We start from the raw sequence: 23154 nt of genomic DNA on the forward strand, positions 1-23154 counted from the left end.
CAGGAGATGGCCATGGTCTTTCCATGCCTTTGTGCGCTGCAAGAGATTTAAACTCTCCATTTTTGACTTAAAAGATTAATGATGGTTTAGCTTCCCAATGATGTCATTTTATGGGTGAGGATTTTTTCCCCCTAAAATATCTGTGGGGATCAGCGTCTCTTAGTTTGAAACGGATGGAGGAGCCTTATCCATTACACTTTTCTGTGGGCTCCCTCGTGTCATCCACAAGAGACAGGACATAGAAGTCCAAGTTCTGATGAAAAGTTGCTGACGTGTGGGTGGATTAAAGGCCAGCAGAGGAAACGGCCCAGTACAAACGTGCCGCAAACTGTGGGTGTGGCCTCAGGGCCCGGATATACAAGCAATAAATAAATGAACTTCGCAAAGATGTACTTCCCAAAGTTTGGGTGATAGATCTAAAGAAGCTGGGAATGAGCAGTCACCAAGAGACAAGACGGAGAGCCCAAGGTGCCCGGGTACAGGCCTCACATTTACTCCCGTCAAGAGCCTGGCTGTGAAGGTGGAAATCCTGAGGTGAATTCCTGCTGGGTCAGTTCAGGGCAGAGTCTGGGAGCTCAGACACAACAGCCATTCGTTGTGTTCACAGGCACAGCGCTCACTGTAGGTGGGTGACTGTGGGAAAATTACTTTTACTGAGCTCCAGTTTCTTCATCTATAAGGAGTTTTAATGGAAAAATGAGACAATGTGTATGAAGAACTCAGTGGCTTGTTTGCATTGCAACAAAGGATCAACAGACATTACTCTCACAAGGTCACTAACTCAGACCATGCAAAAAGTCCATTTTCCATCCACCGACATTGACATCCCCAGATCTAAGCCGCTTACTTAAGAAGATGCTAAACCTGGTGAAGACCTTGCTCCTTGGTTCCCTTATAGGGGGATTCCCCAAAATAATGGACGCTTACTTCCTGGATATGACTTGGTTTAAACACACGGATAGAGTGGCCATCTTTCAGGTATCAGACATGTCAAAAGTGAGGGAACATGGTCAGGACCTCAAGGATTAAAGGAGTCGGTAGGATATTTTCCTACTATACAGTGAAACATCTTACCATTTGGGCCTCTATGGGAAGAGATGATGGTCTTAGACATGCTCTTAGAGCCAGAAGGTCTGGGACTGAATTGTAGTCTTGCTGTAAATGCTCTAGATGAATTTTGGCACATTGTTTAACTTCTCTCAGCTTTAGTTTCCACATCTGTAAAGAAGGAATAATAACATAACCCCAGAGGATTGCTATGAGAAGATTATATATGTGGGAGCACTTAGCACAGTACCTGAGGTACGTAAACACACATACATGGAGGAGGAAAGGAGGAGGAGGAATTGTAAATGAATCCTCCTGGCTCATGGAAACTAGTCCCATTGCTTTGCAGCCTCAGTTTCTCAGGAGAAAGTGTAGATACCCACACCCACGGGATCCTGACCCTCTTACTCTGGGCAAGCCTGTTTGCTGTTCCATACAGAGCAATATCCCACCCACACAGAGATCAGAAAGCCGAAGCTGGAAATCAGTCCCATCATGTTCTTGAAATCTGGAAAAAATGTGGTGCTCTTGTTCAACCCATGGGCACCATTGTAGTAAGTGCTGGTAGACCCCACCCAAGTCTGAGGCGAAGGGCCGCCTGTAGAGGCCCTAGCAGAGGAGAACAGAAAGGCAGGGCTTAGAGACAGAAAGATGTGCTCTATGCGGCATCTGAGTCCTACTAAGGAGATTCCAGGCCCTCATCCTTCTCTGTATTAGGCAACCAGGAAAAAATTCCACCTTGCCCTGAAGGTAAGTGGGCTGGGAAGGAGGAGAGGAGGTAGGTAGGAGTGTTGATAACACGAGTGAGTGTTGGGAGGTATCTGTGCAAACACCGACTGGCCTGAGCTGAGAAGGAGCCACCCAGTGATGTGGAGCTGAGGTGTTGGAATGAGCTGAGCCTGGTTCAAACTGTGTCTTCTACTCACTTCCCCAGGAGACTTGGGTCACGCACTTAGCCTTTGTATGCCTGCATCTGTTTGTCTCTTCAGGGTGTTATTGGGGGTACATGGGCTGAAGGCATTTGAGGCTCTGGGCAAGGGGCTGCTGTGTGGAACCCATATGGAAGGGATATGCTACTTCCTTCGAGAAGGGTGGACCTTGGAGTTGGGTGCGCAGCGATCCCACATGTCAACATCAGTAGTGATGTTAGTATGTGGAGCTTCGCTGCTGGGAAGCATTTTCATACAGCAACAACATCACTGATGGGAGACCAGGCGGGGCTTTTTCATCCCCAGTTTACAGATGAGTTAACTGAGGCTTGGAGGCTACAAACTCACATGTCTTTACTCCATGCACAGTGTTGTCAATTAATTTATTTTATGAAGTAGGAGTTGTTTCAAATACACAAAATGTGTCATAGTACATCCCTACTTTGTTTCCACTCAAATTCAGTCAATGGTAACCTTTTGTAATCTTGCCCAGATGTCAAAAATACTGGATTTTACAGGCAGTGAAAGGCCTTCTTCTACCCCATCAGATTCTTTTCCTGTAAATAATCTGATGTTGAGGTGCTGCTGTTTGTGTCTCTATACATTTATTAAATATATTCATTACAGTATTACCCTATTAGTTTGTTTTTAATTCTTATCATACTACGTGAACTTTCTTGTAATATTTTCTACTCAACATTAAGGTTTTGATCACTTCTTTACACTGATATATAGACATTTAAAATATTCATCGTAGGGGCACCTGGTTAGGTGTCCGACTTGCGCTCAGGTCATGATCTCATGGCTTGTGAAGTCAAGCCCTATGTTGGGCTCTGTACTGACAGCTCAGAGCCTCGGTCCTGCTTCTGATTCTGTGTATCCCTCTTTCTCTGCCCCTCCCCAGCTTATGTGTGTGTGCACCCTCTCTCTCTCTCTCAAAAATAAACATTTAAAAAATTAAAAAAATATTCATTGTAACTCCTGTATATATATTTTTCCATATACTGACTTATCCATTCTTCATTAATGGAATTTTATTCTGTTTTGTGTCTCTGTGTCCCTGTGTGTGTGAAGGGAATCATGTTGCAATAAGCCCCTTTTAATACAAGTTGTGAGGGTTCTTGGCATACCTCTAGAAGTGTTCTTGCTGAGTTTATAGTAAGGACATTGATACCTTTACTGGATTTTGCCAAATTTCTTTCCAAGTCATTTCGTTAAATTTATTCTTAGGTAACTTTTAGCTTTATTGCTACTCTGGAAGGGAATTTTTTAAAAAAATATCATTTCCATTGTTGCTGGTAGATAAAATATATTATGGACTTGGGTGTTTTCACCTTACATCCAGCAAATGTACTGAGCTCCCTCATTCTTTAATAGTTTATCTGCAAATTATATTGGATTTTCTGCATAAATAATCATATTGTTATGAAAATTATGAAATTTTTCAATTTTCTTTCTTTCTAAATGTTACCCCTTTTTATTTCCTTTCCTTGTCATACCACAGTGCAAAGGATCTACAGTACTGTTAAATAAAAGCAGTGACGTGATGGTACATGTCTCTGTGTTCTGAATTTTTAAGAGGGTGAAAAACAAGTAAAAATAAAAATCTGATGATAGAAATCAGGACAGTGATTACCTCCTGGGTCAGAGTAGGCCAACTGACTGGAAAGTGTCATGAGAAAATTTTCTGCCAAAATAGAGGTTTACTGTATTTTGTTCTTGGTCATGTTCATATGGCTGTGCACATGTATCAAATTTCATTGAAGTGTATACTTAAGATTTGTACATTTTACTGCCATTTGCCCATTTCCTTCCTGATTTCTAGGAGCTCTTTATAGATTAGACAGATTAGCCCTTTCGGTTATGAAGTGCAGTATCTATTGGCACCATAAAATTTGCATTTTGAATTTGCTTATCTTTTGCATATAGAAATTCAATTTTTACATAGATAAAGAGTCCTCTTTCATAGTTTCTGAATTTGGAATCATAGTTAGAATGGGGCTTTCCCCACTCCAGGAGTATAGAACAATTTTCTCATGTTTTCTTCTTTGAAATTCATCTGTGTATTGTTGTGTATTGTTCCAGGTTTGAACCCTCCTTAATTATTTTCCAGGTAGCTTTCACATGTTATTATAGTAAAAGAATTTTTAATGTTTTACCAACTTTATATCTCTAGGATAAACTCTTCTTGAACATGGTATAATATTGTTTTTAATATATTTCAAATATGTATGCCACTTTAATATATTGTGCATGCACATATATGTAGAGTACATATTTATGTGTGTGAATATGAATGTACATTTGTAAACAGAAACTTATATATTTTTCTGCTATTTTACTCAGGACTCCTGCTTCTGGTTTAGAAGTGAGATTGATCTGTATTTTTTTTTTCTTTCACTGTCATCCTCTCTTGAGTTCAGTTAATGAGGTCAGAATAAACCCACAAAAGAATTGAGCAGTTTTTCCTCTTTTTCAATTCTCTGAAGCAATTTTTAAAACCATTTGGGCCTGGTGCTTTTCTGTAGAGAACGATGTGACACCTTATCAAATCTTTAGTTGTTATTTGAGTTTTATATTTCTTAGGGAATTGTTGTTCATTTCTAGCTTTGTAGAAAATGGCTCCTTTCATCTAACTTTTCCAATGTATAGGCTTAAAGTTAATGCTGTCCTCTAATAATTAAAAAAAAAATCTGTCCTTTATTTTCTTTCATAATACTATTTCTTGGTGTCTTCTCTCTTTTTTGCCTCATTAATTGACAAACAACTCTAAGGTGTTATGTGACATTTTTGGGTGATCACTTAAATTCCTGCATCAGGGAGGCAGGAAACAAAAGGAGAAGAGTTACACACAGTAAGAAAAATCTGTCTTTGTTTTTATTTCTTAAAAATGTTTTATTTATTTTTGAGAGAGAGAGAGAGAGAGCATGAGTGGGAATGAGACAGAAGGAGACACAGACTCTGAATCAAGCTCCACGCTGTGAGCTATCAGAATAGAGCCTGGCACGGGGGTCGAACTCACAAACTGTGAGATCATGACCTGAGCTGAAGTTGGATGGTGCTCAGATGTTTTACTCAGGATTCATATGAGCCATCCAGGTGCCCCAAAACCTGCCCATTTTGACTGGTCATCAAAAAGCTCAGTGATGATTTTGTTTCCCAAAAGTATAACATAGGAATAAATATAGTATCTACATCATGGGATGCTTGAGGATGAAATGAATCAATACCAACCAACTAACCAACCAACAAGCCAACAAAACAACACATTGGAAAGTGTCTGGCACATATGCGGTTCTCACTCTACACCATTGAGTGTTTGCTGTTTTCATTATGTGTAAAGGAGAAATAAAGGGACATACCTAGGTTTGAAGTACAAAGACCGGGACACTGAAAATATTTTGTCATGGATTGTTTCACACTTGGTCCCTGGGCCCCTCTCTTCCCTTGATAATCTCCTTCATGCTGAATACTCTCCCAGTGTCCAGAGTTAAATATCCAATTCCCAAGGAGTGAAGCAGTGTGGCTTGAACATGGTCACACGAACATTGCAGAGACTTTCTGGAAGTTGTGTTCTAGCCTTACACAATCAGATTTAACATACAAAGCAGGACTTGATTACAAAATGCCAAAATTGCAGACTTTTTTCTTAATGTTCTCTCAATGATTTATTAGTTCATTCAGTTAAGTATTTAAATGCCTGTGATGTATTAGTCCTGAGTGAAAAATAGTGTCAAATCTATAGCCCCAACTGATTAATGACGTTTTGCCAAAAAGAGACTCAATGTTGACTGCTTTACTGTTTATGTTAATGTTTATATGCAGATATTGACCTGTCTGTAACAGAGTCTATCTGCATGTGAACACTAACCATTTACACCTTCTGGAGCTGTGCTGTTCAATGTAGGAACCATTAGCCACAGGAGTCTATTTAAATTTAAATGAATAAAAATGAAATNCCTGTCTGTAACAGAGTCTGTAATGTGAACACTAACCATTTACACCTTCTGGAGCTGTGCTGTTCAATGTAGGAACCATTAGCCACAGGAGTCTATTTAAATTTAAATGAATAAAAATGAAATCCAATTAAAGAGTCAGTTCCTTCATCACACTCGGGAACATTTCAAGGGCTCAGTAGCCACACTGGTGAGTAGCTACAGTTTGGAAAACTTTCAATTATAAAATATTGCCACCACCCCAGGAAGTTCCACTGGACAGTTCTGTTCTAGAAGGAGTTTCAACAATAATTAAAATAGTAGTAGTTCTTGTATGGATGCCTCAGGGAACAGATCACCTTGTCCTTCCTCGGTTGGCTGAATGCCTAGGGTTAGAGCTAACACGATTAAAAATAGTTTGTTCTTTTGAGCAGGTTAAACAAATACTTTGGAATGTTTTTTATCCTAGGACTTAGCCTGCAGATTCCAAAATTCAGGAATTCTGAATTGGCAAAACTTAAATTAATGTGATTTACTATATTTCCTAGGCCAAGCTTGAAGACTATGCTTTCTTTCACATTATTCCTGGCCAGAGGTCACCCGTCACCCCAATCCCACCTCCTGCCACTTATATACTTGTTGATGTAAACGATCACCCATTTCCTGGTCACTATCAGCCCTCAAACATTTGTCAACTTTGGCCACTTTCCTAGAATAAATCATTGGGCATTTTCATTGCTTTTTGCACTATGAGTGACATCTTTAGCAAAAGCACCCTCCTTCCCAACAGTATTTGCCAGCCAGGTCTGGTAAAAATAGATAACTTATCATGATGTTTCCTGTTGTGTATGATTCAAGTATCAGATCTATAAATGCTGAATGTGTCATAGATGGAAGAACATTTTTTTTGATGTACTCAGAGTGGTTCACATGATATGAAATGCACATGAATCAGAGTGAAGGCAAGGAAGCCATCAGGCTAGGGGGTCCTACCTGTGTGTGAAGTGTTTGGATTCACAAAGGTATGATAGCCAGCAAGAAAAGAGAGAAGCCCAGAACATGTTGCTGCAATTCCTACTGGTCTGAGAGGGTAAGCAAGGTCCTTTCCATGATAAGAAAAAGGGTCTAGTGTCTTTTATCAAAATATACATGTTTCCCCACCCCATCTTGCTCAGAGTTGTGGCCACATGCTTGCTAGCAGCTTACTCTCTCCTGTCTATTTTAAGTCCATCCTGACCAGATGTTGTGGGTTGGAAAGCAAGAGCTTCACTAAGGTCTGTCTACCCCTTCTCCTGCCCTAATCTCTAGAACCCATTTAAAAGGGAGCACATGGTATTAATTTGTAAATGCCTCATTTCAACTAATAATAAGCTGAGAAAAACCAGGGGGAAGCTTGAAGGCAGAGGATTAAGGGGATAAAAGATCAGAAATCTTTGTCCATCATCATCATCATCATCATCATCATCAGTCAGAATATGCTGTTTGCCTAGCTTTTCACCCCTTCCTGAATATCCATCAATTATACCATTTAATCCATTGCTGTCTCTTCACCCTTCTTTCTAAGTACCACTGAACTGTGTCTACTCTACCATTCCACCACTCCAACTGAAATGACCACCATCTTGGTGTTGGATTGCTCATAGTCTGCCTTCACATGGCAGCCAGCAAGTGACAACAAAAGAAATCTGAGCACATTATCTCCCTGCTTAAACCTCTTCTTGCTTAGAAAAAAGACCAAAATGCTCAGCCTGGTCTGTTATGTCCTACCTAGCTGGTCCTGCTAACTCTCTCACCTCACCTCAACCTCATTCCCTGGACCTTGTCAATTATGCTTCTGTCACACAAGCTCCTTTTTTTTTTAAATTTTATTCCTATGATAAACCAACCTTGTCCCTGCTGTGGGGCCTTCGCACATGCACATGGCACTCCTGTGTTTGGACTCCTTCCCAATTCCTTCTCACCTGGTCAACTCACATTCCTCCTTCACACGCCAGTTGAGTCACTACTTCCTCTTCATGTATCATTTTGGTTACCACACTCCTCTCCCTTGGAACTAGATCAGGTGGGGGTTTTGTATTTATGTGGGTGACTACTTGATTAACTCTCATAAGGTTTCTAAGCTCCAAGGACAGTATTTATCTTTTACTCCCCATTGTATTTTTAGCTCCCTAACACTAAGCCTGGCAGTGAGGGATGAGTAAATCTTTGTTGACCAAGTAAATAGACAGTGACTTTTGTTATTTGCCAGGAGAGAAGCATAGGATGAAAAGGAAGTCATAGACTTAAGAACTCTGGGTTCAAATCCTGACTCTGTTAATTTGTTAGTTAGGTGACCTTAGGCAAGTTGACTGATTTCTCTAAGCTTTAGTTTTCTCAGTAAAATGGGCATACCTGTATTCACAAGGGGGTGTAAAGACTAAAGATACTGTATGTCACTTGGGCACCCAGCAGATTCTCAACAAAGTAGACACCACTATCACCATCACCACCACCATCACCACCACCATCACCACCACCACCATCATCATCATTGTCATCATAACCTCTATTATCCAATTTGGAAGCAACAGGATGCAAAAAAGGCTGGTGAGGCCACAGGACTCCTCAGGAAGAAGTAACAGATTGCACACACCCAAAAGGAAACAGATAGTAACATTTTTTATTAAATATTACAGTGGATCAAAAAGTACAAAATATCTCTTGCCTGCTATGTGATTGGGAAACTATTGGCACGTAATACAGTATCAAAAGCAGTAATAAGTACAATTTGGAAAACATACAAAATTGAGTGTTTATAGTTTTGGCTCAGCATTCTTCTGGTAGTGTTTAAACTAATGCAAAGGTTACTCAATAACCTCTCCATTGGGAAACTATGTAATATCACTGGGCCATGTTGCTATATACAAATAATCACCTTACAGAGCATAGAGGTTACATAGCTGGAATCACCAAAAGTATACAATATTTACAACACAGGAAAGTTTAAAAAAGTATAAACAGCCAAGAGATTATGCTGCTATTTTTCAGACATATTTCAACCATGGGGAGACAAGCAGAATATCAAATACATCAACAGCCAACACTGGAATTTAAGTGCTCAAGATACTCATTGCAATGATGTGGGTCTCACCAGGGCAAACTTGTTCCCATTTCTCTTTAAATCTGGGACAAGAGTAAAACTGGACCGGATGGGACTTGGCTGACCACCACCAAATGTGACTTTGTGGGACAACAAGTGAAGAGAAAGAAATGGTTCTCTTTGAAGGCACACTACATAAAATATTTTTGTGGGATCACCTCAAAATTTCCATCAGACACACCAACACAGTGAAATACAGTACTTGAGAATTCATGCACCAGGTCAGAAAGTTGTAAAGTCAACACTGAGTTTTAACAAACCCTTCTGTATATGCCCTGATAAACAAGTGAACTTAAGAGCTTCTAGCTAGTAAATAAATAAGTCAGTCCTGTGGCAAATATTACAAGTTCCAATCACTTACTAGAAGAATACTTAATTCTGAAACTCAGTTGGGCCGGGGCATTTTTTTTTGTTTTGTTTTGTTTTTTCATTTTTTTCATTTTTTTGCTTTTTTGTTTTTTTAAGTTGCCAAACGTTAAACCAGAAGTTGCATGGAAAGGCTTTTTTTTTCTTTCTTTCTTTTTTTAAGATATTATTTAGAATCTCCAAATCTCCAGTAAATCATGGACTTAGTGCTATTTTGAATTGCAACATTTCTTGGAAGCCACACTCAGTAAATAGATTTATGACTCCATTGCCAATTAGATTCCACAGTTTCCTTTACTAAACTACCAATAACAATGGTTTGATTGCACAAAGAAAGACTTGGGCAATTCCATTCAATAATAAGGCCCCTTGAACTCAAACAATGCAAACAAAGCCCTATTTAAGACTTTTTAAAATGTAGTTCTCAGCCAATGAAGAATTCAATGGTCTTTTTGAAAGATTTCCAAGATCTCTGTTCAGAGTTTTAAAACAAATAACATGCTGCTTCTGTTGGGAATGTATACCCCCATTTCTCTTTATTTGTCCTGATGTTTTGCCGAGGGTATGAGCTTCCTCAGACAGAAACAGCGAGTCTCCTCTCGGGAAGAGAGGAGAAAAACAAAAGCTGGACTATGTTAACATTGTTTGAAAATGGTGTGATCGAATTCCAACATGATGAAACCAGACTGAAATCATTTTAGCGGGGAAAACAAATGCCCCATATCCCAAACTGATAGGTGAGCCCCACCAGGGACAGACGGACCCCACTCCTTTGAGAAACAGACTCCTAGAAACCAGGCAGGGTCTAGCCCATGTTCTGCTGCAGAAACACTGGAGTTTCCTTTTTCTTCCATGTCCTCTGATCCTGTGACCATTCAATCTAGTGCAACTTTCTTACATGTGTCCTGGCTAGCATTTTGCCAGCTGGAATTGAGATTTATTTCCCCCCTCCATCTTGTGCAATAGCAGGATAATCTGCACTCACACATTTATAATCTATATTCTACTAGTCTATCTATGGTTCTATTATATATATATATATGTGTGTGTGCATATATATATATATATATATACGTAAAATTCCACAGGAAGGTAAATAATTAATTGAAGCAAATGGAACTCTTAACACTAGGTCTCTACATTCTTTTGTTTCCACCTTTGGATATTAAGTATGTTACATTGAATATTTGGCTTCATGTCATGGAGACGCTTCAATACAAATGCATGGCATGCATGGCTTTAAGAGCCGCAGTGTCATTGTTTACCAGTTGTGATTATTTTGCAGTCGAGTTACCTATTTAGAAGTTGAAAATTGTCATCAATTTTCATAGAATTAAATATCTCAGAGGTAAAAGACTGGTTAACTGTGGTTCTAATGTCTACTGGTAGTGTTGGGGGAGGGGAGGGTTAGCTGGGGAGTTCATCAAAGCAGTCTTAATCAGCAGGGATGGGACTTGGAAAGAAAATCCGCTCTGTATCGATTGACTCTTAACACACTTAGAAAATTCATCCACCTCGATGTTACATCCCAGCAGCGAATGGAATAAAGTGGCGAGAATGACCATACACATTCTCCACATCTTTTGACTGCTTGAACAACTTGACCATTTCTTCCAACAATAAAAGAAATCGTAAAGTGGGCTGTCTTGCCAGGTGGTTAAAAACACGACATGAACCACAAAATGTGCGTGCACACACACAAAACTAACGCCCCATAAACCCAAAGAAGAGGACTTCTTTTGAAATGGGTAATCCAGGATGCCAATAATCCCCAGAGATGTGGGCTGGGAGGTTCTTCTTGAGAACAACAAGAAACCAACTTGGTGAAGGCCATGTGACTACCTATTACTCAAAGATCGCGTGCGGCCCAGGGAAGGTATCAGGTGCCTGGGCCTCCAGCTGCTCCTTTTCTTCTGGATAGTTGAGCTCCATCTTCTTCCCCAACCCCCTTTCCCACACTGTTTAAAGGGATCAGTGCCAACACCAATGTAAATCATTTTGGCTTCTGTTCTAATTTCTGAAATTCCTAAAATATCTGAGCAGCCCACAAATATGTCCTCTAGACTCTTGTTATTCAGCAGCTTGCTGCCAGTGAGGTTTTTGTTTTTATGATTCCTCTGGTATGTAGGACAGTTTCACAGCCTAGATAAGGTAAGGACAATGCTCGATATTTTCACATAACCCAATACTTCAAAGCAAAGCATTTGGCCGGGTAAGCAGTGTATAAGCTCTTTCGACTATGCCATTTATGAGGAACAAAATCCTTAAGTTGTGGATCTGCAAAGGAACATTCTTTGCACTATTGTGTGCTCAACTGTTTCTTTTTCATTTGTTCCACTAGAATCAGTTGCTTCAATTTGTAAACAATAACTTTACCACCCAAAGCTGCTCAAAATGATAAGATGTGGAAAAATTACAAACACACATCAACAACTAGGACAGTCAGTCAGCCTTTAAAACAAAACAAAGCAAAACAAAATAAAACAAAAAGACCTGCAAACAAAAGTGATACTGTTTAATTAAAAAAAAAAAAAAAGACAAGAAGGAACTGGGAGAAAATGGAACTACCTGTATATAAATTAGGTCAGCAAACAGTGATACGGGTAGTTTTAAGAAGCAAATATATACAGTCATTTTAACAGTGTTTACTTCTCTGGATTGTTTAATAGTGTCAAAATGAAAGATCTACTGAAGTTTCTCTATACATTGCATTGATTGAACCTTGGAGAGTTTTATGGGAAGAGGGGCATCCCTTGGCAAACATTTGCCAGTCTTCCTCGCCCCTTCCTTTGAAAAGCCTGCCCCCCCTTTTTTTGCCCAGATTGTTCCTGACCATCCTTAAGACGGGGTCCTCTAAATTCTTCCTGGATACACAAAAATCCCTTCTCAAGACCCACGTGCAAAGGGAACCATCTAGGTACCAGGGCATCTGTGTTGGAAGGGGTGCAAGACTAACCAGCCATGGCTGGAGTCTTCCCAGGAAAAATCAGGTATGTTCACCTCTCTTCTCGGCCCCTTTGGCTGGGACTGATCTTACCCCCGGATTAGAAGGAATACTGACTTCTAATTCTACAAGCCATTACCCCCAGGGTAAGGAGTGCAGCTCTGGGCTTACAGTTTTGTACTGGGGTGTACAGACGACAGCTGAGAAGATGGAAAGGCAGCTTGAGGATTTATAGCAGCTAAAGGGTAAATGCTGTTGTGCAAAAGGTCCCCATACGAACTTCCTACAGGTGTGGCCGCAGCCAAGTGTCTGTAAAGCTGCTGAGAATTTGTCGGCGACGTGAAGATTCCTCTCTGCATCACAAGCGAGTGGAAAGCCAGGGGCTGCATGAGTGGAGAAAGCACGGTCTGGTTTTTCAAGTACTGCAGAGAATGGGAATAGCCGGCCGGGAGCCTGGAGTTGAGGCCCGAGCCACACAGGCTCCCAGAATACAAACCTGGGAAGATGGGGGAGGAGAGAGGAAGCTTGTGGCCCTCCGACTGGCCCCCCGAGTGCGCACTGTGCGCCGCCTTGCCACCTTCGCTCTCTGGCTCCGAGGCCTTCTCCTTCGCACAGGCCTCCTTGGTTGAGTCCAGGGGGGACACCGCCCGCGCCTTCTTCCCGGCAATCACAAGGTCCAAATCCTCCAGGCTGCGCTTTATGGGGCGCGCTGCACCAATGTTCTGGGGGCTCGATTTCCGGTGCAGGACGGGGTGGACCATGCCTTCGATCTTCCTGAAGTTCTCCAGCCTCACGTGGTGAGGTTTTCCCGACCTGGAGAGCGATTCGGGGTACTTTTTAGGGGCCGACATGGTCATGGGCGATACCCGGCAGGCTTTGGGGTGACAGTCTCGACCCTGGCTGTTGAGGACCTGGAAGTGGGGGGCGCCCTTGCTCTCCTGGGGTCCTGGGGCCGAGTGCGCCAGGCCCAGGACCTTGCCCGTGGGCTTGTGCAGGTTCTTGGGAAGGCTCAGGTCCGTCGGCTGATCATCTGTGGGCGCTTCGGCCGTGGCTGATTTTTTGTCTTGCAGATGTAGCGATGCGAGATAATTCCCGTGGACCTTGTCTTGGTGTTTGTGGGAAGGGAAAGAACTGTTTTCTGATTCCCTGTACATGTCCCTGCAAGGGTACTTGGCTGTTTGTTCGTTGTGAAGGTGGTGCTCAGTGTGTCTGTAGAGGCTGTGGAGGTGAGGAGAGGAGTAGAAGTCAGCCAGGAAGCTAGGCATGTGGGAGTGAGGGAGCGCCCTTTTTTCCAGGAGCTTCTCCTTGCCCTCCTGAATTTCTTGCTTCAGGACATAAGAGTCAGCAAGAGGGCTAAGGTGATGCTTAGAGAGACTGCAGCGGTAGGGATCTGATCGACCCAGTTTGTCATGCTTAAAGATGTCACTGATGCTCTTTCTCTCCTCCGACGGCTTGCTTCTAAAACTCTGGACGTGCTGAATCACCGACGGCCGGCTGACCGCCATGTGGTCCGTGCTCTGGCCGTGGTGGGCCTGGGACAAACCCGAGCACAGGTCATCCCTTGCAATGAGTTTCTTTTTGCTGATTAAAGGAGGTGGGGAGCCGTAAGGGTAGCTGCCGGAGAGGCTGGCCCCACTGACTTGGGACAAAAGTTTTTTCTTGGCCAGGGGGGACATGATGCCTGGGTTGCCCCTTGAGTAGAGCAGAGGGGTGTAATTGAGTCCGTGGTTCTCATTCATGGGCCCAGTCAGGTCTTTGTCTTTGAACATGTCAAATGACTGAACCACGAGGACCTTTGGGGTCTGCTTTAGGGCATTGTGGATGTCATCGCTGCCCAGCTGGTCCACCTTCACGGTGCAGTTAGCGATGTAATCCGCCATTGCAGGCAGCTTGTCATCCTCCATCTCATTCTGGTTTGCCAGGGGTGGCTGTGAGGTGGGGAAGCCAGTGAAGGGCGCTTCTTGGAGGTCACTGTCAGAGCTCTCTGTAAAACAGCAGGGCTGGGGTTCTTGTTTCGAGTCCACAAGAGTGCTGGGAGAGGTGAGTGGCTGTTTGCTGGCCCCGGGGATGGGGGCTGGACCCCTTTCAGGGGCCGGAGGGGCACTCAGGAGTGGAGGAGCAGGCCCCTTCTCTCCCACCTCCTCCGCCACCTTCTCACTGTCGGCACCTTGATCTGTGTCATTGTCCTTTTCTGGGTCTGCCCTAGACCCCAGGGGCCTCACTGCAAGATCCTGGTACCCTTCTATTTTTTTCTTCACGTCTGCTTCTGGGAGAGGCTCCGTGATGCTCTTCTGATTTAAAGTCTCTTGTTCCTTCTCTGGCTCTGATGAGACCTGATAAAATATTTCAAAAGACAGTCAGAAGGAAGCCAAATGCGTTGACACATTTTGCTATAAAACAAAATATTACACGCAGCAGTTTTTCTTGAAAACAGGCTTGTCAATCAGCTCAGGGAGTTTCTATAAAGCTTTATTACCCCCCAATCACAGCTCTAAACAAAGAAATCTAAATTATAGAAACATGAGGGGAGGTGTGTGCTCTAGTCCCTTGTGAGACACCTATCAAAATAGCAAAGTGTACACAATCTTATCACTCCTTGATTCTAATATATAGGTTAATTCTGAGGTTGTTTTCTTGTCAAATCAGTCAATTATTCAAATGGGTTTTAAAATTACATGTTGTGCTTTATGACACTTTGGAGAAAGATTTTTTTTTTTGAAAGCATCTCTCTTTCAAAAACCAACCAACCCCATATCATAAACAGCCAACAAACTTCCTAGAACTCCTTGTCTTTCGTTGAGAGAGCAAATCCCATCCTAATGTGTTCAATATGATGCAAAAAAGTAGGGGCTCTTGGGTGGCTCAGTTGGTTAAGCATCTGACTTCAGCTCAGCTCATGATCTCACAGTTCGTGGGTTTGAGCCCTCTGTCGGGCTCTGTGCTGACTGACAGCTCAGAGCCTGGAGCCTGTTTCAGATTCTGTGTCTCCCTCTCTCTGACCCTCCCCTGTTCATGTTCTCTCTCTCTCTCTCTCTCTCGGAAATAAAAAAGAAAAAAGATGCATAAAAGTAGCAATGCTTAAGTGTTAATTTCTCTTCGGTGCCATATGACATGCAGATAATGCTAAAATATTAAAAAATTATGCAGATGCAATGTCAGCCTGTATACCTGAGGGACAGAAGGACTCGAAGTCCTTCTAGGTGGCAGCAAACTACATTTCTATTAAAGCTGAAAATGAAGTTATCAAAATTCAGGCAATGAGCACCACCACAAATACAGCTTTTCTGTTCACTGAAATACATTGTGGTCAATGAGATAGATGCTCTTTATGTGTCCCTATTGACAGAAGTTGTGGGTACAATTTGACCCATTCATTGTATTATGTAGCTGTGCAAAGTTTGACCTTAGGAGGTCATTTTAACTCTCCATCTGTGACCCAGCTGGCTGACAAGCCCTTTCAAAACTGTCACTCTGCCCTGACATGTCTAAGAGGAGAACAGTCACAAAACAGTTGTATTGAGCTGGTCGTTTTTCTACCCCCTCCAACCCCCCGCCCCATCTCATCCCTTGACGTTGTTCTTTGTTAAGAAAAGAACTGTAAACCACATTAACATCTTTGGGTGAGACTGAGGGTGCTGGTGTAGGGGTGCACAGAAACAAACATTTTGAGGACTCAAACCCTTTCAGAGATTTCTGCTTAAATCTACTTGTAGATAACCCTGTGTTTTAGGGATGTGTAAAACCTAAGAGCTTTTGCTTCTCTTTTCTTTCTTTCTTTCTTTTTTTTTCTTGTACTAATAGTTGCCTTTTCCAGTACAAATATCATTACTTGTTCTACATTAACAATCATCATTGGTCCCCTGAGCTTATACATTACACGAAAATACAGAAAAATGAATACAGCAAGGGAAAAAGGCAAATTGCATTTAAATGTTAGTTTCTGATGGGGCTGTGGTTTGAAGTAAAGCTATAGGGGATACTCAATCTCACTGAAGTTTCTGGGATCTAGGTTTTCAGTTACATAGAGTTTTATGGTCTCTGAAAGCTAGGCAAGAAAAAAGTAAAGGACCGTTTTTCTGGGATGGCATTTTATGTCTGCCTTGATGTGTTAAATGGTACCTTCCCACCATGCAACTTGCAATCCAATTACCTGAAGATAGTGGGTTTGACTGGAAGGACTTTATAAGTCTTCCAATCTCCATTGAATTCACTGCTTCATATTGAAAACATCAAGAAAAACAACAATAAAATCCAAACCCCAAACACACAACAAGGAGAAATACACCTGGTCAAACACGTGGGTGGGTCTATGTTGGAGGCGGGCAGCAATTCTTACTCTAAGGTCAGCCTTGGAGAGGGTGTGAAAGTCTAGGTAGTTGAGATCACCTGATCATGATAACCTTTGATACTCCAGACCTTACAGTGCCCTGAGGCATTGAGGCCTAGGAGAAACAGGGAGCCTGAAGGCCTGAAGGATTTTTGTGATCTGGAGGGAGTCAGGCTCTACTCTTGGCAACAGTCATTCCCCAAGCTGAGGGGCTTCAGCGGGCTGAGGACTCCTCCCCAGTCTCACAAAACAACCATTTCGAATTTCATCCCCAACGTGGAGCCACTCAAAGGTCAGCTGGCCCCTTGGCCTCAGTTTGTCCTCTGGTGCTTTGGCGATGCTGTACATATGGTATCTAATAGAACTCGCTGATCCAAAACCTTATAATAAATCACCAGGCCAACAGGATAAAGGAAGAATGGAATGTCAGCCTTAACTTGGAATTTCCTTGCTTTTGGCCATTTATGTTGCAAGCTTGCAGATGTTTAGAAATCTCTGCATCATTTTTCCCCCCATTCTTTTAATTACTGAAGCTTAGAATAATTACGAAACAAAAATAAAAAAAAAATAAGCCCTTTTCTTGGTATTAATAATCTTTTCTTACACAGGAGTCAGTTGGGTAGGTTAATTTCTAGTTAGAAGGTTGTTGTTGGTGGTGGTGATGGTGGTGGTGGTGGTGGTGGTATGTGTGTGTGTGTTTTAAGCCAGTGTTTAATTAGTGAGTCTCTTGTGTGTTCATTATAAACCTGATTTTTAGGGGGTGTTTAATATCAGCACCAAAATTCCCTCTGGGGTTGAATCCTAGAACATGCTGTCTCCAAATGTGGCTGCTATTTTTTTTTTTTTTTTTTTTGGGCAGCAGGGTTTTTTATTATTCATGTTGAAACAGAGCCCAGATCAGCCTCCATGACTGGCTGTACACTGACAGTAATGGCTTCTACCAAAGGGCTGTTGGGGGCTGTGGGTAGCTAGGGCTTGTTTTAAAAGGTTCAGAAACTACCTTTTAACATGAGAGATAATAATGGTTTCAGAGGAACAATTTCAAAATTTTCCTATAAATAGCGTATACTTAAGATGTTTCTAAACTGGTCCTGACCCAAGGCTCTTGCACAGAGGTCAGTTATGGGAGGCAAACAAATCTCTGAAGTTTTAGGGCAGTCCTGTGGAAACATGGCACATCATTTCAACATCCCTAGATATGTTAGAACCCACAAAGTGTGCTTTAGAATCACGCCAGCTCCTCAGACTGGCTGTGAAATGACAAAGAAGCCACATCTTTCACACAAGAGTCCCTTGGCTTCCCAGAGCTAAAGCCCTGACTCCTTCTATCTCAAAGTCAGCATTTGCTATCAGTTTTCTACAGGATGTTCCCATCTTTCTAGGTCCTGTTATTGGCCCATCCATTTAATACCACGCCCTGCCTTCCAGCTCCTGAGCAAACCAACAGATCCACTCTACAGGGACCCGTGGAGCTGAGATGATGTGATTTCTTCATCTAGGGCAGTGAGTAGGCAGGGACAGGGCTCTGGATGTAGGGTTCCAGAAGACACAGGACAGTATGCGTCTCACCCAGATATTTCTATGGAGAATAGCAACTCACCTCTGATGATTCCTGGGGCTTTGGGGCATTCTCTTTTTCTTTCTTGCTCTTAGAGATTTCATGTTTGATGCGTTTGGTTCCTGATACTTTTGTTTTATTCTCATTTTCCTGTGAGCTGTTTTCCTGTTTCCGAGGTTTGATTGGAGGCAAGGGCTTATCTTCCTCTCCTTTAATAAACCTTTCATATGGTAGGATTAATCTGGAAGGATATCAGAAGAGATGATCAATCATGGGAGGCAATTCCAGGTAGCATTGATGCTATTGGGGTTTAGTTTCTTTTCCAAATACAAGCAATTTAGTGAATGACTTCATCTCCATTGGCACCAGTGCATTTCTAGAAACTTACTCCACACTTCCAGGATCTACTTCCTAGGTCAAAACCAGCCCCTGGTAACTTACATACTTCCTTGCAAGACATCTTTCTGGTTTTATGAATCTGTATACCAAAGATACCGATGGAAGTGTCCAAAATCAACATCATTATCACAGCTCAAGGAGCCTGGCTAAGTGCCAACAATATTATCACAGCAATAATAGCAACACTAATGACAGCTGCCATTCATTTATTGTTCTGCCAACAATTATTTCTTGAGCACTTACTGTGTGCTTAGTGTTCAAAGCACTGAGATACAACAGTGAACAAAACATTCAAAGCCCCTGACCTCATGAAGATGATATTCTAAGTATGTACTAGTACATGCTGGGTAATGTTCTAGATGCATTATATACATTATTTCATGTAATCTCCACAATATCTTTATGGAGTGTTACTTAATTGTTATTATAATATTATTATTACCATTATTACTATCCCTTTTTTGAGAGATGAGGCAAGGGAGGCCCCAGAAAGGTCAATTTGCTTAAAGCATCATACCATTTGTTAGAGATGGAATTTGAACCTAGTTCTGCCTGTCTCCAAAGTTTATATTTTCATTCATGTTAAAATATAGACCAGACACTTAAGATAAAGAGGTTAATGGGAGGCAAGCACAATGTGGCTGAGAGACAGCTGTCTTATCCCAAGCTCTGAGGTGGGTGGGAGCTCTGAGGTGGGTGGGTGACTCCCACCCGTACTGGGGTGCCAAACAAAAGACAGCCCCAGTGAGAAGAAGGGCGGACAGACCACTCAAGCCAAGAAAATTAGAGGGCTGAAAAATTCAAGCATTTTAATTATATAACTTTTTAAACAAAGTACATAAAATTGTTCTAAAAAGAGAAACATCAAACAGCTCTAGTTTTAATCTGTTTTCCCTTTGCGACAGAGCTCTTGATCTGAAAGGGAAAAATAGCTGATGTAATTAAAAGGGATGGATTGCATTACAATCTCAGTTTCAACTGCAGTGATTAAAGTTTTTATAATGCATTTGGTATGATTAATGACTCACTGTGGGATTAATACAAGACTCAGCCTTAAAAATATGAACTTTAATACGGCAAACATAATTTGTTTTAAATAAGACAAGTTGACTCAATGAAGAAAATGTACTTGGCTTATAAACAACGTAAATCTGTTCAAATATTGGGAACCCTAATTATTTTTAAACTAAGACTTCCAGGCAAAAACTTCTTTGGTTTGGATATTTGTTAGCTATCCTAAAATCAGCTTCTAACTAGGCAATTTGGATCTCAGCTACCTAAACACACACAACTGTTTGCGAGTACAGACGTGGGGGCTTTTGTGATAACACTTCAGTGTTTAATAAAATACCAAGGAAACTATGGGAAAATGAAATCCCGATTTACAGCATATTAGAAACAAAATTCATCTACTGAGCATGCTCAGACAAGGTATGTGCAAGGAGGCGTGAATAATAGTTTCGAGCCCTCCATCTGGCAGTGGGCCAGCCATGAAGATCAACACAGCCCATGGGGAATAGTTATCTTCAGATCCCATTACAAACTGAGTTTAAACATGTTACAGCTGCTAAAACTGGAAACTGTTCTCTCGATGCAGACTTACTAAAATAATATATGGTTGCCAAATACCTGACTCCCACTGTAATATTACAGTTAATGTTTATATAATAAAAAGCATAACTAAGCAGAAGAGAGAAAAAAGCAATCTTGTTCATACTTGACTTTATCCCGTCTCATCTGTAAAGTCCCCAACATTACCCCGATTCCTTTAATCTGCTCGGTTCTGCCAGGGACTTGATCCCCCTTTAACATCAGCAGGTTGGGGATTTTTGTCTGGGAGCGAAACGCATTGAATATTTTAAACTGGGGAAAAGACCATTTTAAATAGACTTTAATGAAAACATATTTTTATTGTTGGGATGGATAGGTTTGTTTTACTCTTGTTTGGTTGCCATGGGAACCCAAGTAGCATTGAAGTCTGGGTATTCCAGTGGTTGCTGTTTGTTGGGACCACCCCTGCCCTCAACTTCATTCTGTAATCACGATGGTGACACGGTGAGGAACCCTCTTCACTGGGAAGGATGACAGTGTCACCTCTGACTGTGGGGAGAGGGTGAGAGAAAGCAGAGAACTGGGTTGGAGGCGCACCCAATGTGGACCCCTCCCCTCAGGCTCTCACAGGTCCAGGGCCACCCAGGCCCTCTAGCTGGTGCCTTTAGGAGACTTTAATTCCCTTAGACAATTTTGCAGATTCAAGAAGCAGGGCAACATTTCCATTTCATTCTTTTTCTTTCTCCCCGCCCCCCCCTTTTCTTTCATATATTTTTTTTTCTTCTTCACTCAACTCGGCAGCTGGCTGGCCGACAGCAGTAAAAAATACATTTCACTTTGCTGGTCAAAGGCCTAAAGCCAGAAGCAGGAAATCTGGAATTAAATGTTTCTTGTATCTGGAAAGAGGCATGACTAAGGTAAAACTGAATCCAAACACAAGCTTTGCTTGTTCAAGGCTTCCAGAGGGAGAGAATATGTGAGTGAGAGAGAGAGAGTGAGTGTGTGTTTGTGTGTAAAGGTCAATTGAGTGGGTTTTTTTTTTCCCCCTTTTCTAAATCACTGAAAGATAACTGTAGTGGCTCAGGGAAAAAAGGTTCCCAAAATACAATAAGAAAGGCAGCAGCTAAAAGGAAACAAGTAGAAATATGGCCAGCTAAGCCCTGAAGAACAGGGCACGGTCTTGCACAGCACACAAACAATCGCTGTTCATATAGTGATTTCCGTTTGGTGCGATTTTCACTGAATGTTTTTTCAGTTATCCTGTCATGGTACAACACAATTACCCCACAGGATATGATCTTATCATCTGATTATTAGAAGTTTTTACAGTACAAAAGGACGAAAGCTATTATAGGCTTCAGAACATTTTAAACGTTTAGGGTACATGCAATACCATTAAAAACAGGTTAGCCAATATTAAGGTCAACATTGCCCAATGCAGGAAGCTGAGTAGGCTCGTAGTGTATAAAGAATCTAGTATAATGCAACATGCCTGTGCCTTGCGGATGATTATTCCTCAAATATTTGTAGTACAGCGAAGATTTAATCAGTCTCTAAACCTTACAGATAAAAGCAAAAATGCACCCCAGCCCCCAAGAACTCATTACACAGCCCATCTTCGATGGGCTGCAACTCTAAGAATGTGGGTTGGGTTTTAGGTGGGTGGAAGTAATGGGGAAGAGAAGCAATATATTCATTAGAAAATCCAGAGAGATTTTTACCCCTGATCTACATCTACTCTGGGAATTGAAAGCTTGGCAGATAAATGGGCCTTTATTATTATCCAGATTTCACATTTCAGATTAGCAAAATGCTTATTTACGATGCCATTAATGGATCTGAAATAGGTAAGCCATCATGTATTAAAAAATAACATCTTTCCATAGGCATAAGATTTGTAGCAGCATGAGATTTTATTTTTCCCCAGGAATAATACAAGAATAACATTTTCCACCCCAGAGCAGAAACAGTAGGGGAGCCTTTTGCTATCACCAAGATTCTTATTAAATTCAGTCACTGTGAAAGCAAGATTTTTTTCCTCCTTCTTCTTTTTCCTTTTTTTTTTTAAGTAAAGACGACTTAAAATCAACCCAAGTTAAAATTAACAAATCAATAGCATTATAACCTTGATTTATTAGCATCTGAGCCACTAAATTATCATCATACAAGAAATTGCTGGTTTGAAAAGATTTCGGCTTTGTTAAATCTCAAGTTAAATAATGGTGCTCAGTATACTAGGTTTTTAGATCTGCCTCATCTGATATTATGAAAAATTCAATACATTTCTCTACAGCAGAAGTCAGGGGTCAGCAAATCTATTACTGTAATGTAAGTAATCTGGCAACCTGCCAACTCTTTCTCCCTTTTATTATTTTTTTTAAACACCAAGGCAGATAATTTTATATTTACAAATTCTGAAATCCTCCAGGGTCTTGCCTCTCTTTCTCAACAAAAACCAGCAGCCTCACATTCAAGAAATGTATATCGCCACATGTCCTCATCATTTGCATTTCATACAAAAGAAGAAAAGACTCTTCATCTTTATTAGGCAGAGCTGTCTCCCTCCCATCCCCGTACTCAGATGGAAAATAATGTCAAATCTCATCTGAACGACTAACCACTAATAATCTTCTGTATTGATTAATGCTTGCATGGAATGACTGAACTTTGGAGCCAAAAACATTGAGCAAACAGTGCTTAAGAGGAGAAATGAGAATCCATCTATTTATAGACCCCTGCAAAATGATAGCATAATACTGTCTAGAACTGATTCAGTTTGGAGTAGGGGAAAGGAGTAGGTAATTTATAGGGTTGTAATTGATCCACAAACTCCCCCTCGTTACTTTATAGACACTGTTATGGTATCAAACTTGTGAAAAACTCTAGGCCCAAAGATCTGCTGGTGCCCTTGGAACAGAACACTTTAGGGTCATGGGGAAATAAAGTTGGTGTGCATATA

General features: G+C 41.4%; 1 protein-coding gene across 3 annotated transcripts in view; it reads right to left on the bottom strand.

The window, feature by feature from the left end:
- Window positions 1-8552: 8552 nt before the first annotated feature.
- The window catches only part of ARID5B (AT-rich interaction domain 5B), a 180654-nt gene continuing 166052 nt past the window's right edge, over window positions 8553-23154 (bottom strand). For all 3 annotated transcript variants that reach the window (XM_077778729.1, XM_077778728.1, XM_077778730.1), the window contains 2 exons: window positions 18288-18486; window positions 8553-14693 (listed from right to left, as the gene is read on the bottom strand). In XM_077778729.1, coding sequence (XP_077634855.1) covers window positions 12528-14693; window positions 18288-18486 — 2365 coding nt within the window. In that variant the 3' untranslated portion in view covers window positions 8553-12527. The remainder of the gene's footprint in view (window positions 14694-18287; window positions 18487-23154) is intronic.

This window comes from Crocuta crocuta, unplaced genomic scaffold, assembly GCF_008692635.1.
Source record: "Crocuta crocuta isolate KB4526 unplaced genomic scaffold, BGI_CrCroc_1.0 scaffold167, whole genome shotgun sequence".
NCBI classification, from domain to species: Eukaryota; Metazoa; Chordata; class Mammalia; order Carnivora; family Hyaenidae; genus Crocuta; species Crocuta crocuta.